Source organism: Magnolia sinica, chromosome 18 (genome assembly GCF_029962835.1).
Source record: "Magnolia sinica isolate HGM2019 chromosome 18, MsV1, whole genome shotgun sequence".
Taxonomy (NCBI): domain Eukaryota; kingdom Viridiplantae; phylum Streptophyta; class Magnoliopsida; order Magnoliales; family Magnoliaceae; genus Magnolia; species Magnolia sinica.
Window position 1 is genome coordinate 12,325,225 of NC_080590.1, and position 15,549 is coordinate 12,340,773.

Sequence of the window (15,549 nt, forward strand, 5' to 3'; positions counted from 1 at the left end):
CTTGCGCACTAGTAGACATCACGACCGTTTATAAATAGTAAGTTTACTACTTATAGTAAGTCGCGAATTCTAGGAGTTTTAGTTGTAGTTTGATTCTGATTTTTTTCCCATTGCTTGGTACTCCTATTTAAAGGGTTGTGAACTTGTTTTTACTCATTCATAAATCAATTTCGAATTTATTAGAATTTATTTTTATTTTCTGCTTTCTTTCCTCGTGGATTCGAGAAGTCTGTGAGGAGTCTAGAGAAAAGTTCTGTGGATTCGGAATAGTTATCCTCTTGAGGAAGACGGTGCTCGACCTCACGTCCTCCCCTGTGTCAATGGTGCGATGAAACATGGCAATGGCATGGATACCGAATAATGGCTCCCACATATCTTAATCGGAAACTCTCGCGTACTGTGCAAAGATATGGATCATCTATTATGTAGATTCTCATCTCGGGATCTCCCTTCTTATTTTTCTCTCAACACATCCTACCTCTCCCTATAAATACCTTACATTCCATTTCACAAATCCCATCTCTCTCTCTCTCTCTCGCAGTGTTTTGTAAATGGCTTCAAAGACATTTGCAACAACAGCAATTTTTCTCTCTCTCAACCTTCTGTTCTTCTCTTTGGTTACGTCTACGTACGTTCCATGCCCACCAGCTGCACCTAAGCCTCACCACAAGCACCATGACAAGCACCCATCATGCCCAAAAGATACACTGAAGCTAGGTGTATGTGCGGACCTGCTGGGGCTGGTGAATGTGGTGATTGGCTCCCCACCAACCCTCCCATGTTGCTCTCTGCTCGAAGGACTGGCCGATCTTGAAGCTGCTGTCTGCCTTTGCACAGCCATTAAAGCTAATATCTTGGGCATTAACCTTAATATCCCAGTGTCCCTCAGCTTGCTCTTGAACACATGTGGCAAGAAGTACCCATCTGGCTTCCAATGCGCTTAGTCCCCCTCTCCCCCCTAAAGCTGGGTTACTGCGTTTCTAAGCTGTGATTTGTATTGTTTTGGTGTGTGTCCCTGAATTTGTTGTATTCTATCTATATTGAATTTGTGTTGGGAAAGGTCACCTAGGGCCAGTTATCCTTTCTGATGATAGTTAAGGATGTTTGTCCTAGAAATAAGTCATTGTGATTTGTGGAAGACGTCTATTTATTTCTCTATTCCTGGGCTTCAAGGAAATGTAGCTTCCTTGTATTGTATTTTGCATGCAGTTCTTATAGTTAATCAATGCTACATTTGTTCAAATTGGTTGGTGATTTTTTTATTCTTTTTTTTTTCAGAGACCCAAAATAGATTTTGAGAGCCCATTTTGATGTGACTTCAAATGGGATTGGTTCGTTTATGGGAGAAACAATTCACCTGCCTTTTGGTGTGACAAAACACGCCCTAAGCCATTTAACATGAACCTTAATGTACTTGGTATGAGATAATATTTCTTTTTGATGAATGACCAGAAAGTGTAATTAGATCTACTACTATCTATTAATAAGCAAACATATTACTTTTTTATTTTTTGTAAAAGGTGAGAGCACATCACCTCTAATTTTATTGATTCAGAAAAATAAATAAATAAATCTGTGCATAATTTTGGGTGGGCTTCCATCATATGAATCAAGGAATATAGACCCGCCCAATAAAACATTCATAAAAAACAACAATAGACTGGCAAAACCTCTACAATCAGACTGTCCCTTACCCATCAAATCAGAAGGTACCTGCACCATAAAAAATCCAACCACCATGCAGCAAACACATTACTGTATATGGCAAGGGAATTTTATGATGAGCTTGGAAGCTTGATAAATAACTATCCTTTTGTACGATTCCACGTAATAACTACATGAAACTGTACGCCGATTGAGTACTACCCCCACCACGACCTGGGTAGAGATGGACGGACCTGTCAGGTGCTTTGTAGTGCCAACAATGATATATGTGTTTTATCCATGCTGTCCAATCATTTAGAAAGATCATTTTAGGTGATGGGTCCAAAAAAGAGGTAGATAGAAGGTTCAAGTGGACCATACTAGAAGAAATAATGAGGATTGAATGCCTACCATTGAAATTTTATCAAGGATCACAAAAGTGTTGGATCAAGCCGATATTTGTGTTTTCCCTTCTTCCGGGTATATGTGACCTCATGAACACGTTGGATGGAAAATAAACATCACGGTGGCCATAGGAAGATTTCAACGGTGGTGGGTATCATTGCCGCAAATGCTTCCTATGGTGTGGTCCACTTGAGCCTTATATCTGACTCATTTTTTGACTCATGCCATAAAATGTATGATCTATAAAATTGATGGACAGCATGGATAAAACACGTACATCATGGTGGGCTGCATAGAGCATCTCCTGGACTGTACGTCTCTAGGTAGGTCCCCAGGTCCTGACGGGGGTAGTACTTAATCCCGGCCCATTAAACTTGAATTAATATGGAGCTAGCCCACATTATTAGCGTTTCTTTCTAACTTTCACATGTGGGTGGACCATGTAAAAGTTCAATGGATGCAACTGGTACACTTGCTAACTAATCTAGATCGTTCCCTAGATGAGACATGCCTTGGATTGGATATAACCAAAATCTCATGATCCCGGCCACTTCAGTTTCAACCTTTCGATATATATGGAGAGTGTAAGAATTTTGTATGGATTTGCCAATTAGAGTCATCATATTACTATCGTTTTGGGAATGTGGCCCATCCAAGAGTTAAGACATCGGATGAATGGTATGGATTGAGGAAGCACACCATGCACTTTGCTGGTGCAATACATCATGTTATTCCTACTCAGAGTTTGAATGGGAATCGAATCCGGACCGTCCATTTGATAGGTCACATCTTGAATATTGCACCGATTCATGTGTTATCCTAACTCATTGGTCAATCGCCTAACTTTTGGACGTTTACCAAGGGTTAAAAAAAAACAAACATCCAGCAGTGGTTTAAGGACATCTAACCGGAGTGAATTTTGAACTGGGTCTTATCTAGAGGTGAACCATGCTTTGGGATGCCACGGATAGACGAAAGTGTCACCTGGTGAGGCTCAACATCGTGCACCGACATGTTAAATCTTTTTTTTTTTTTTTTTCTGGTGGAGGTTATAAAGTGCAATTTTAATTTGTTTTTTTCTCCAATTTGCATCGTTAGTTGTTCATTTGTCCTTCTTCAATTTAAATTTTATTCATTCTGAAAAGAAAAAGGAAATAAAATTAGAAAAAGGCAAATAACCAAAGCCATGGATATATAATCCTAATATTTTCGGGAAAATATCTATATATAGTCATGGTTGTTACAATAAAATATGTATTAGGCAGCTTAATAAATATGGAACTGTTTTTCTTCCTTCTATAAAATTGCTGAAGGCTACTGTAGTGTTGGCATTATGACCGTGATCACATATATCAGTTACCATTTCAGAGCTTCTAAAGGTTATTTGTTTTAATTAAGTAGGGTTTTGATAAGATTTTATTGTTGAAATCAGGTGTTTTTAATCTATAGACATAGGTCTTCGATCGATCGACCAACTGATCGATTGATCAATTTTTTTTTTTTTTTGAATTTTCTAGTTTTCTCGTTAGACACTTTTGAGCATGTTGGATTGATCGAACATGGAGGCCCAATCAATTGAGGGTTGCTTGATCAATGTTGATCTATCGAAGCTTAGATCAAAACACACACAGTCGCATAATGACGCGATTTGTTTCTTATTCTGAATGTAACATTATATATATGAGTGTAATACAGGATTAAGGTAGAACAAGGAGAGAAAATCTTTTCTAATGTTTGGAAGGAAGAAAGCTAGAGTTTTCGCATCTGTAAGTTGATATAATCCTTTGTATTTTCGTTTTTATAGTGGATTACTCTTTGCTTTGTATTGTAGTTTTTTCCCGCAAGAATTTTTCTATGTAAATTTGTATATTCTCTGTGTTGCTTTATTTGCATCTTTCACTTATGTGATTCTACTTGGGGTTTGCTTCCACAATTCCCAACAAGTGATATTAGAGATATATATTGTGATTTGAGTTTGAATTAGAAACATGACGATGAAGGGATCAAGCGTGAAGTATCAGATTTAAAAGTTCACTAGGAAAAATAACTTTGAACTATGTAAGGTGAAGATGATAAGCTTTCTAGTTCAATAAGGATTGCAATAGACACTCTTTGGTATAATGAAGCGTCTTACGACTACAAACAATGAAAAGTGGGAAGAACTTGATCAAATGACGATTACCTCGATTTAATTATGTTTGCCAGATGATATCATTTATAATGTCCTTGATTAGAAGACCACTACGGTGTTTTGGATGAAGTTAAAAAAATTGTACATGATAAAATCTCTCAATAATCATTTGTATCTGAAGAAATAATTTTACAATTTGAAGATGGTAGAAGAGTCAAATCTTAATAAACATATTAGCACGTTTAATCAGTTTCTTTGCAAATTGACAAACGTGGAGGCAAAGTCGATGAAAAAGACCAAACCCTAATCATCTTTCACTTGTGTGATTCGACTTGGAGTTTGCTTCTGTAGCTCCCAATGGTTATTACAGAGCGTTTATTAGATGTAGTTTTTAAGAAGAAAAAAGTTGGGTTTTACCAGCTGACGCAGGGGAGGACGTGAGGTCGAGCACCGTCTTCCTCAAGAAGATAACTATTCCGAATCCACGGAACTTCTCTGGACTCCTCACAGAGACTTCTCGAATCCACGAGGAAAGAAAGCAGAAAATAGAAATAAATTCTAATAAATTCGAAATTGATTGATGAATTATTAAAAACGAGTTCACAACCCTTTAAATAAGGGTACCAAGCAATGAGAAAGAAATCAGAATCAAACTACAACTCAAACTCCTAGAATTCGCGACTTACTATAAATAGTAAACTTACTATTTATAGACGGTCGTGATGTCTACTAGTGCGCAAGGTTTTTGGCCAAAAATAGTAAGTGTCCTATTTCGCTTCACCAAACCGTTCTCCTAATTATTCTAAGCTCTTTTCACGTTGAGCGCAACTCCTAAAGCCCGACGGATGAAGAGTTATAATCAAACTAAAACTTACTATTTATCGTAAAAATGGAATTAAAATAGGGAAACGACCATCGATCAAGGGGTTTTTCGTAATTCCGGGCTGCGTAACCCGACATAGCGGGGTTGGTTGGCTAAAGTAGCTCGTTCTACCCCAAAATCATATATTTTACATTAGATAACTCATTCCAGATTGCGAGATACCCCCTATCTAAGGTCCGATGGTCTGGATCACTTCTATCGTCGACCGGGCCTTTTCTGATCTATCTTAGCCATGAAACTGTTCACGACCCGCTTTACATCAGTCCCCTCCACTTTAAAAGAACTCGTCCTCAAGTTCTCATCCTGCGCTGGTTCATGATACTCGGTCAGGTCCGTGACGTTGAAAGTCCGTGAGATTGCCATGTCATCTGGAAGATCAACAACATAAACATTGTCATTGATCTTTCGAATGATTGGTACCGGTCCAATCTTTTTAGTCTTCGACTTGTTGTACGTTCTGGTCGGAAATCGTTCTTTGCATAGATGGACCATTACTTGGTTGCCTACCTCGAACACTTTTTGTCGCCGACGCTTGTCTGCTTGCTCCTTGTACTTTTTGTTCGAGGCATATAGCTTGGTTTGTACCTCCGCATGAATGCCCATGATCTTGTCAGCCATATGTTCTGCTGCAATGCTCATACCTGGGAGCTTGGGTAGAGGGAGCAAATCTAGTGTGTGGCGAGGTACTCGTCTATAAATAATCTGGAATGGGGATTTTCCTATCGAACGGTTCACCATGTTATTGAATGCAAACTCCGCTTGAGACAAGTACAAATCCCACTGCTTAAGTTTTTCTCCTGAAATACATCGAAGGAGGTTTCCAAACATGCAATTCACAACCTCAGTTTGACTGTCAGTCTGTGGTTGGTAGGCGTTGTTGAACTGAAGTCGTGTATCGAATCGAGTCCACAAAGTCTACCAAAAGTGGCTTATGAACTTCGTGTCACGGTCAGAAGTAATAGTCTTGGGAACCCCGTGTAGCAGCATAATTTCTCTAAAGAATAGATTCGCCACGTGTGTTGCATCGAGAGTCTTCTTGCATGGAATAAAGTGCGCTATCTTGGAGAAACGATCTACTACCACGAACACCGAATCCATGCCGCGTTGTGTTCGTGGGAGACCAAGCACGAAGTCCATAAATAAATCTGTTCACTCCCCAAGTGTAGGGTTGTGATGTAGTAATAAACTCGATAAGACCGAGGTCGAATCCACAGGGACTGATACCTGTATGTTATCTGAAACCAAGTAGAACTAGCACTAGACTAAGATGCGATCTAAACAAAATAGAATTTAAGAAATAATTGTGGAATAATTATCTAAAACTTTAAGGAATTCAGAGGAAGGAAACTAGGGATTCAGAGGATCCACTTGTAGAGATCAGGGAGATCTTATGCCTGCATCAAGGATTCAAACTGAACTTACTTGATCTGGTTTTCAAAAGATGAAAGGTATATGAATTAGAATGGATTCCATCATCTAACCATGCCCAGGAGACAAAGCAAATAATAGGATTAAACTAATTACCAACCAATCAAAAGTACATGAAAGTTAGGAAGGGTGCGATCATCCAACCATGCCCAGGAGACGATGGTGAACAACAGGGCTTCCTGACTTCATAAACATAAAAAGGGAAAAGAAATATTCAGAGCCATTGCAAACCCATTGTAATTTCAGTCACAACAGACCATTAAAGACTAAGAAAAATATTCCTTATAATCATCACTAAATCAAGTTCAGTTTATAAAATTTAGAGGCACAAAGTAGAATCTCCCATCACGCCACAAGCTTCACCCCTTAGCCCTAGCTAAGGAGTTTAACCATACATGAATGGGCTAAAATCCAATTAAAAAGAAGAAGAAGAAAAAGAAAAAAGAAGAAGAAGAAACGGAAGAAGAACAAAACCGGGCACAAATCAAAACTGAGCTCCCTGTCTCCTCTTTCTCTCCCTGATGTGCAGCAACCACAGACGAGCTCCTTGTCTCCACGGCTGCCTGACTTCCTCACTCACCTTCCTGACATGGGTCCCTGCAAAAAAAACGCTCCCTGACGTCCACTACAGAAAAACACGTCTTCCCGTCTCTTCCTTTCTTCCTTTCTTTCTTTCTTCTCCTTGAATCCCCCCTCCCGCTGCCTCCTTTCTCTCTCTTTATAGGCAGCAAAGACCCTGCTGGAGTGCTAGAGGCGGTGGCTGGAGTTTCCGCACTCCATGCGAAAATTTTTCGCAGCAGAAACCGGACGCGCAATCTGTTTTTTTCGCAGCAAAACACCCTCCGTTTGATTTGATTTTGCAGCGTGAAATCAACACATTTGTTGATTCTGACACCTTGGCTAGGGCTATGGCCATCTGTTGAAGCATGTGGATGGTCTGGATCATCAATCCGACGGTGATTGAAATCACAAAAGGGGCCACGATGAGCGGCAGCGTCCGGGCGCTGCTTGGACTCTCTGCCTGTGCAGGACCTGCGCTGAGCTACTGGTGGGGCCCATGGTCAGCGTCAGTGAGGAGATCCACTCTGTCCATTGGATGTGCAATGAGAAACCGTCCGGGGGTGACCAGATTGGCTCGATTTCAGTGTGGACCGCAAGATTTAACTTGTCACCGTCTGTCTACCGTTTAGACAGTAAAAACCTAGTCGCTGCTGTCATCTGGAAGTCCGTCAACGAGCCGACGGTCAAGCTTCCAGTCTGGATTGAATGACCGGTGTGGATCATCTAAATACATGATGACGGTGGCCCACTGCTACTTCCCGTGGTCGGCTGCGCGTGAAGGCAAAAACAGAGCCTGTTTCCTTCTTTGCTTGTGAAGTCGAGTGGGTGCGGGTCAAACGCAGTCAAGACTGCGTATATGAGCCAGTACACATCCAGTGTGTACTCTCTCTCACAAAAATGGGTCCCACCCTGATGCATGTAATAAATCCGCTCCGTCCATTTGGTTCTTCTCATAATTTAAGGCGTTGAGACCAAATTTCTGGCATATCCAGATCTCAGGTGAGCCCAAAATCAATGGTTTATGGGCTGCTCTGAGCGTTGGGCCACTTGCAGAGGGATCCAATGACTAAAATTTGACGTGTACGGTTTATTTATGGTCCTCAGGCTACATATAAAATTTTGAGCCGAATGGATAGTGGGAACCTTGTGATCTTGCATTCTATACAATTTTCAGGCCCGTTTAACGTGAATGGCGTGATTTTCTCAGATCTCTAGCATATAAATTCTTTGATCTCGGTCTGCTGGGGTCCGTCCCTTGCCTTGGTAACTTCAGACATCAAATTCACACTTTTAGTACCCTTTTTTCAGTCCAGGCTCCTAAATGCACCTTGTATCACAAACACGATTAAAGCAGGGCGTTAAACGGTATCATGTTCTTAAAATCAGGTAAGAACTGGGGTCTAATATGTAATATTTGACCCTCAACACAACCCCCAACCAGCATTTTGCTAGTCCCGAGCAAAGTATGCGAAAAATAAGTTGAGAATTACAGAACAATTTCTATAAACTCAAATGATTTTTGAAAAAAACAATCCAGATCCTAGAATTCTATGATTCATGAATGTTGGCATTACTTTCGCCTAAAATCAAGCTCACAGTAAACTTCATAATCAAGTTCAAATATTAATCCCTTAATTAGAACAATTCCAAACACTGAATTCTATGGATGTATAGTCTAATCTCGACTTATCAACATTAAGATTCACCTCTCTATTTAAGGATATTATTGGTGACCAATAAGAGAATTCACGATAACCCAACTTGGCTTACACATTATCTTTTTATTCTTTTAATTTTTTTTGATTTTTTCATTAGCAGTAACGCCAAGAAGAGGGATTAGATCCTCACCTATAGGGAGCAAACCTAAGGTAAAGACTGTACACCCAACTTTTTCACATATCATTCATGGGGAATTAAATCTACACCTATAGGGAGCAAACCTAAGGTAAAGACCATTTGCCCAATCCTTTCAATTTTCCAAGTTGGTTCCTTTCATGTTTAGTGATTACCAAGTTAATCCTTCAATAACGAACTGAAACCTGAATATGCACGCGAGATGTGTCCTGCGAATTCATGTCTCAATCAATGTTTACAAATTCTAATAACGGATTAACAATTCAAACTTAGCTGTGAAATTTGATAGATAACTGAATCCAAGAGTCATGAAGTACCAACATCACGCATTTTAAAATTCTAAGTGCCCTAGATGGCCATCAAGATCACTTTGAATTCATCAGAAATCCTGAAAAATTAAAAATTTTCACAACTTTTGCTCAAGACCAAGAAAACACTGATTAGGAAACCTAATCTCCCACCCCCAACCAAAAATCTACATTGTCCTCAATGTAAAAGAAATAGGCATGCAATGCACATGGGACAAAATGAGTAAATGAGAAGTAATGGGAAGATAGTACCTGGATGATGCATAGAGAGACACTTTCCAAGGGATCACAGCATGGGCGTCGGTCAGCACGAGAGAAAAGGCAACAAAAATAACACAAAATAAAATCCTACCTATACCACTTTCGTAGGTGCTCTCGATTGCATTTAGCGTATGCAACAAGCCTTTAAACCCCTAGGTTACCCCTAGTGGACGAGTTGTAGTCTCGTGAGGGTTTGCAGTAATGTTACCCACAAACATTGAACTGACTAATGAAAAAAATGACATGAAATGAAGAACTGGGTTGCCTCCCAGGAGCGCTAAGTTTACCGTCTTCAGCCAGACAAATAAAGCAACTACCCTAGTCCTATGAAAGCGATAAACCTACCTATACCTCCATCAGACTAGGAGATCAATCCTGGTAAACAGGATCAGTCAGAGGCATGGACATGTCCTCTGAATCAAATTTCTCGACAAATGGTTTCAATCGATGTCCATTGACTTTAAACTCCTTACCATTGTCGGGATCTCTTATCTCAACAGCCCCATGCGAAAAAACAGTGACAATAATGTAAGGGCCGGTCCAACGAGATCGAAGCTTACCTGGAAAAAGATGTAATCGAGAATTGTACAAAAGGACCTTCTGACCAGGGGTGAATGATTTTCGCAAAATGTGTTGGTCATGAAATGCTTTCATCTTGTCCTTGTAAATTCTCGAATTATCGTACGCATCATTCCGGATTTTCTCAAGTTCATTCAATTGAAGTTTGCGTAGCGAGCCAGCGTTGTCCAGATTGAAATTAAGATTTTTGATCGCCCAGTACGCTTTATGTTCCAGCTCCACAGGCAAGTGACAAACCTTCCCATAGACAAGTCTAAAGGGAGACATCCCAATAGGGGTTTTAAATGCAGTACGGTATGCCCATAAGGCATCGGTCAATCGAACTGACCAATCCTTACGATCAGGGTTAACCGTTTTCTCCAAAATGTGTTTAATTTCCCTATTAGAAATCTCAGCTTGCCCACTTGTCTGTGGGTGGTACGGGGTGCTTACCTTATGAGAGATACCGTATTTCTTCATTAAGCTCTCGAATGGTCTATTACAAAAGTGTGAGCCCCCATCACTAATGATGGCTCGAGGCGTTCCGAATTGAGAAAGGATGTTTTCTTTTAAGAATTTAATAACCGTGCGATGGTCATTCTTTCGACACGGAATCGCTTCGACCCATTTAGTGACATAATCCACGGCGAGCAAAATATACAGATTTCCAGAAGATTGGGGGAATGGTCCCATGAAATCGATGCCCCAGCAATCAAATGCTTCAATGATAAGAATGGGATTCAAAGGCATCATATTTCGACGGGACAATGCTCCCAATTTCTGACAACGCTCACAAGCTTTGCAAAACTCATGAGTGTCCCTAAACATAGTGGGCCAGTAAAAGCCACACTGCAGAATCTTGGCTGTGGTCTTTTTAGCAGAAAAGTGACCACCACAGGCCTCTGAGTGACAGAAGATGACGCTCTGATGCTCATCGCCTGGTACACATCTCCTTAGAATTTGGTCTGGCAATATTTAAATAAATAAGGATCATCCAGAAAAAGTTGCGACCTCGGTGAAGAATTTCTTCTTATCTTCGTAGTCCGTGTCGGTATGGCACCCGTAGCAAGATAATTAGCAATATCAAGAACCAAGGTGAATGGGAGACTCAAAACAGTTGTTCATCCGGGAACATGTCGTTGATATGAGTCGTCTCAAGGGACTCGAGGTATTAAGGCGAGAAAGGTGATCACCACTACGTTCTCTACTCCCTTTTTATCTTTAATTTCCAAATCAAATTCTTGGAGTAGAAGGATCCATCGTATCGGGGGGCTTAGAATCATTCTTAGAAAGAAGATACTTAAGTGCCGCATGATCCGTGTAGATAATGATTTTGGATCCGATCAAGTAGGACCTAAATTTGTCCAAGGCGAACACTACGGCTAAGAGTTCCTTTTCCGTAGTCGAGTAGTTCACTGGGAAGGATTTAGAGTCCTACTTGCATAATGAATGACGTAAGGCCTCTTATCTTTTCTCTGACCTAGAACCACTCCAAGAGCATAATCAGAAGCGTCGCAATAAGCTCAAAAGGAAGGCTCCATCGGGTGGCTGCATGATAGGTGCAGTGGTTAACGTGCCCTTAAGCTTGGTGAAAGCTTCCCGGCATTGCTCAGTCCACTCGTATGGAGCATCCTTTTGAAGAAGATTACATAAAGGACGAGAGGAGACTAAAGTCCTTTATGAATCGCCTGTAAAATCCTGCGTGTCCTAAGAAGGATCGCACATCTCCGATGTTCTTGGGTGGAGGTAGGTTAGAGATAAGATCGATTTTTGCCTTATCTACCTCGATTCCTTTGGACGAGATGATATGCCCAAGGACAATTCCCTTCGAACCATAAAATGACACTTCTCCCAATTAAGTACCAATTTCTTTTCTTCACATCTTTTCAGCACACATTTAAGGCTTTCCAAGCACTTGCTGAAAGATGGACCGTAAACAGAGAAGTCGTCCATGAAGACCTCTAGATATTGCCCCACCATATCAGAAAAGATACTAAGCATACATCGCTGAAAGGTGGCAGGGGCATTACATAGTCCGAATGGCATCCTTCGATAGGCAAAGGTGCCGTAGGGACATGTAAATGTGGTCTTTTCCTGGTCTTCAGGGGCTATCTCTATCTGGTTGTAGCCTGAATACCCATCAAGGAAACTGTAATAGGAATGACCAGCTAACCTTTCCAGGATCTGATCAATGAATGGTAAAGGAAAGTGGTCTTTCCTCGTGACGGTATTCAACTTCCTGTAGTCAATGCACATTCTCCAACCAGTAGTGACTCTAGTTGGCACGAGTTCATTATTAGCATTGGCTACGATGGTGATTCCGGACTTCTTAGGGACCACTTGAGTTGGACTCACCCATTGACTGTCAGATATAGGGTATATAATACCCACATCCAATAGTTTAAGAACCTCGGCCTTAACCACTTCCTTCATGTTTGGATTTAGTCTACGTTGTGGTTGCCGAGCGGTTTTTGCATTATCCTCAAGATATATATGGTGAGTACAAATCGAGGGATCGATTCCCTTGAGGTCTGCTATCGTCCATCCCAGGGCTCCTTTATGCTCAATGAGAGTAGATATAAGCATACTCTCCTGTTCTTTCTCCAGGTGGGCAGAGATCACCACCGGGTACGTCTCATCTTGACCCAAATATGCATATTTCAAATCAGAGGGCAAAGGTTTGAGGTCAAGCTTTGGCGGCTTGAGGTTAGACGGTAGAGGCACTACATCAGTTTGTGGTAATTCTTCAAATTGTGGCCTCCATCGGTTAACTTCAAGTACCGGTGCAGTATCAAGCAAGGCGCACGTCTCCTTAATCATGTCATCATCAAAATCATGGGAGTGGGCCAGGCACGTCTCTAGATGGTCGGAGGATAAGGTCAGAGGTGTCGTATCTTCCACGAAAGAGTCAATCATGTTAATGTCGTGGAAATCGTCATCATCTTCTGAGTTGCTGCCGTTATTGAAAAAAATGTTTGACTCCAATGTCAAATTTCCAAAAGACATAGTCATGATACCATTCCTGCAATTAATAATTACATTTGACGTGGCAAGGAATGGGCGACCAAGAATGACGGGAATCTGAGTGCTCATGTTATTGATGGGTTCGGTGTCCAGGATGATAAAGTCTACAGGGTAGTAAAATCTATCAACTTGGACCAACACATCCTCAATTATCCCTCTTGGTACACGAACAGAGCGATCAACAAGTTGTAGTGTGGTTAGGGTGGGTTTTAATTCACCCAAACCTAACTGTTTGTATACCGAGTAGGGAATCAGATTGACGCTCGCTCCTAAGTCAAGAAGTGCGTGATCAATTCGATGGTTCCCGATTACACATGATATGGTTGGGCTACCGGGATCCTTGAATTTCTGTGGCACGTCTTGCTTCAGGATGGCACTCACTTTCTCAGTCAAGAAGATTTTCTTTTGAATAATTTTCCGTCGCTTGGTCGTGCGTAAGTCTTTTAGGAATTTGGCATATGAAGGTATCTGTTTAACGACATCAAGTAGAGGAATGTTGACTTTCACTTGTTTCAACACCTCTAGGATATCCTGAGAGTTAGAGAGAGGTTTTGGTGAAACCAACCGTTGGGGAATGGAGCAATCGGCTTCTCTAGAAGTTCCGGTTCTACTTTTTGTGGGGCATCACCTGGATCCATCATTGTTGTCCTCTTTTAGTTCTTGGAGGCTTTTCGGGCCTAACCGGAAGAGTTTTATCAATGATCTTCCCACTCCTAAGAGTGGTGATGGATTTAGCATGCCCCATTTGATTTGAAGAGTTGGGATCATTACTCTCGTACTGCGGTTTAGGATTGGGGAGAGCTTGTACAGCAAGCAACCCCTTTACTATACCCGTCATACGAGAATCTATCTTTTGCATAAAATCTGTGATTCCCCGCATTGCCCGAGCCAGCTCTTGTATGGGATTTTGAACCGGTTCCTCTTGAGGTTTCACTTGATTTGGATTTTGATTGAAGAAACCTGGAGGAGTCGCTGTTTGTCCATTTCTCCAACTAATGTTTGGTTGTTTTTTCCAGGTAGGAGTGTATGTGTTGGAGTTAGGTCCAGTAAAAGGTCTTTGATAATTATTTACGGCATTGGCTTGTTCATTCAACACTCCTCGAAAGGCGGGTATTGTAGGACAGTTTTCAGTTGTGTGAATGTTGCAATCACAGATGCCGCAAACAATTTCATTGACCTTATCCTTCTTTCCTTCCATGGCCTCAACTTTCCTTATGAGCGTAGTCACTTTACACTTGAGATCATCCTCTTCTTTCAAGAGATATAATCCACCTTTTTCCTTTAATTGAGTCGGCCTAGACGTGGTGTTCGCCATTGGGTAATAGTCCCATGATTGTGTTTTTTCAGCGAGACTATCGAGGTAATCCCATACCTCGTCAACATCTTTGTTGATGAACTCTCCATTACACATTGTCTCGACCATTTGGCGCATGGAAGATGTTAGTCCATCGTAGAAAAAATTTGTAATGCGTTACGTTTCAAATCCGTGTTGTGGGCATGAACTGACCAAATCTTTGAACCTTTCCCAACATTGGAAGAATGTTTCATCTTCCTTTTGGGCAAAGTTCATGATCGCTTTTCTGAGGGTAATTGTCTTATGATGTGAGAAGAATTTTTTTATGAATTCCCTCTGCATATCGTTCCATGTGCCAATGGATCTAGGACGCAGTGAATGTAACCACGTCTTAGCTTTCTCTTATAAGGAAAAAGGAAAGAGTTTCAGCCTAATTGTATCCTCAGATACATTAGGAAAACATAATGTAGCTATAATCTCATCGAACTCTTTCAAATGTAAATATGGACTTTTTGATTCAAGTCCATGGAATTTGGGAAGGAGTTGGATAACTCCTGGCTTGATGTCCATTTGTCCTGTGTTTTCAGGAAAAATCATGCATGAGGGCATACTCACTCCCGCCGGTTGTAGATAATCTAGTAAAGTATGAGGCGGGGGTGCCTGTTGCACCTCATTCTCATCTTGGGTATCCTCCACCCTGGGTGGAAGTGGAGGAGGTTGGTCTTCAGCCATAACCTTAGTTAACTCAGGGGATTTCGAGCGGTGTCTAGTCCTGCGATGGATAGTCAACCCCTCAACCAATCCTCCTTCAGTCAAGAGACGTCGAGTGTCGTCACGGGCCCACTTGGGCATGAAAACACTCGCAGCCCTTAATTAAAAACCTAATCCTAAGAAAGGAAAAGAAAATCTAGAAAGAAAGAGAGGGAGAGTTGGAAAGAAATTACCAAATTGAAGCCCCTAAGTTAAGGACCTGCAAAATAAAACAAGAATAAGTTAGATTCTAAAAAGGAGAAAAACAATCCTTCAAAGAAAGATAGAAGTGAACTAGCTTCTAAAAGAAAGAATTCCTAAAAGAAGATGAAAATTTCTAAAATAAATTAGGAGAGTCCTAAACTAGAAAGTAGATTACTAAAAGAGAATTGAAAAATAGAAAGTAGGGAAGGAGCTTACCGAATTAGAGATTTCTATCTTAAAGGCC

The 15,549-nt window shown here is 41.0% G+C and overlaps 1 protein-coding gene and 1 non-coding gene across 2 annotated transcripts; both read left to right on the forward strand.

The window, feature by feature from the left end:
* Positions 1–501: 501 nt before the first annotated feature.
* LOC131233644 (14 kDa proline-rich protein DC2.15-like) lies at positions 502–1,243 on the forward strand. The gene has a single exon (XM_058230431.1). It carries the CDS (start codon positions 552–554, stop codon positions 942–944), a length of 393 nt encoding a protein of 130 aa, XP_058086414.1. The 5' UTR covers positions 502–551; the 3' UTR covers positions 945–1,243.
* A 13,295-nt stretch (positions 1,244–14,538) lies between these two features.
* On the forward strand, positions 14,539–14,645 carry LOC131234229 (small nucleolar RNA R71). The gene has a single exon (XR_009165634.1). It is a non-coding gene; the product is annotated as a small nucleolar RNA R71 (small nucleolar RNA).
* Positions 14,646–15,549: the final 904 nt, after the last annotated feature.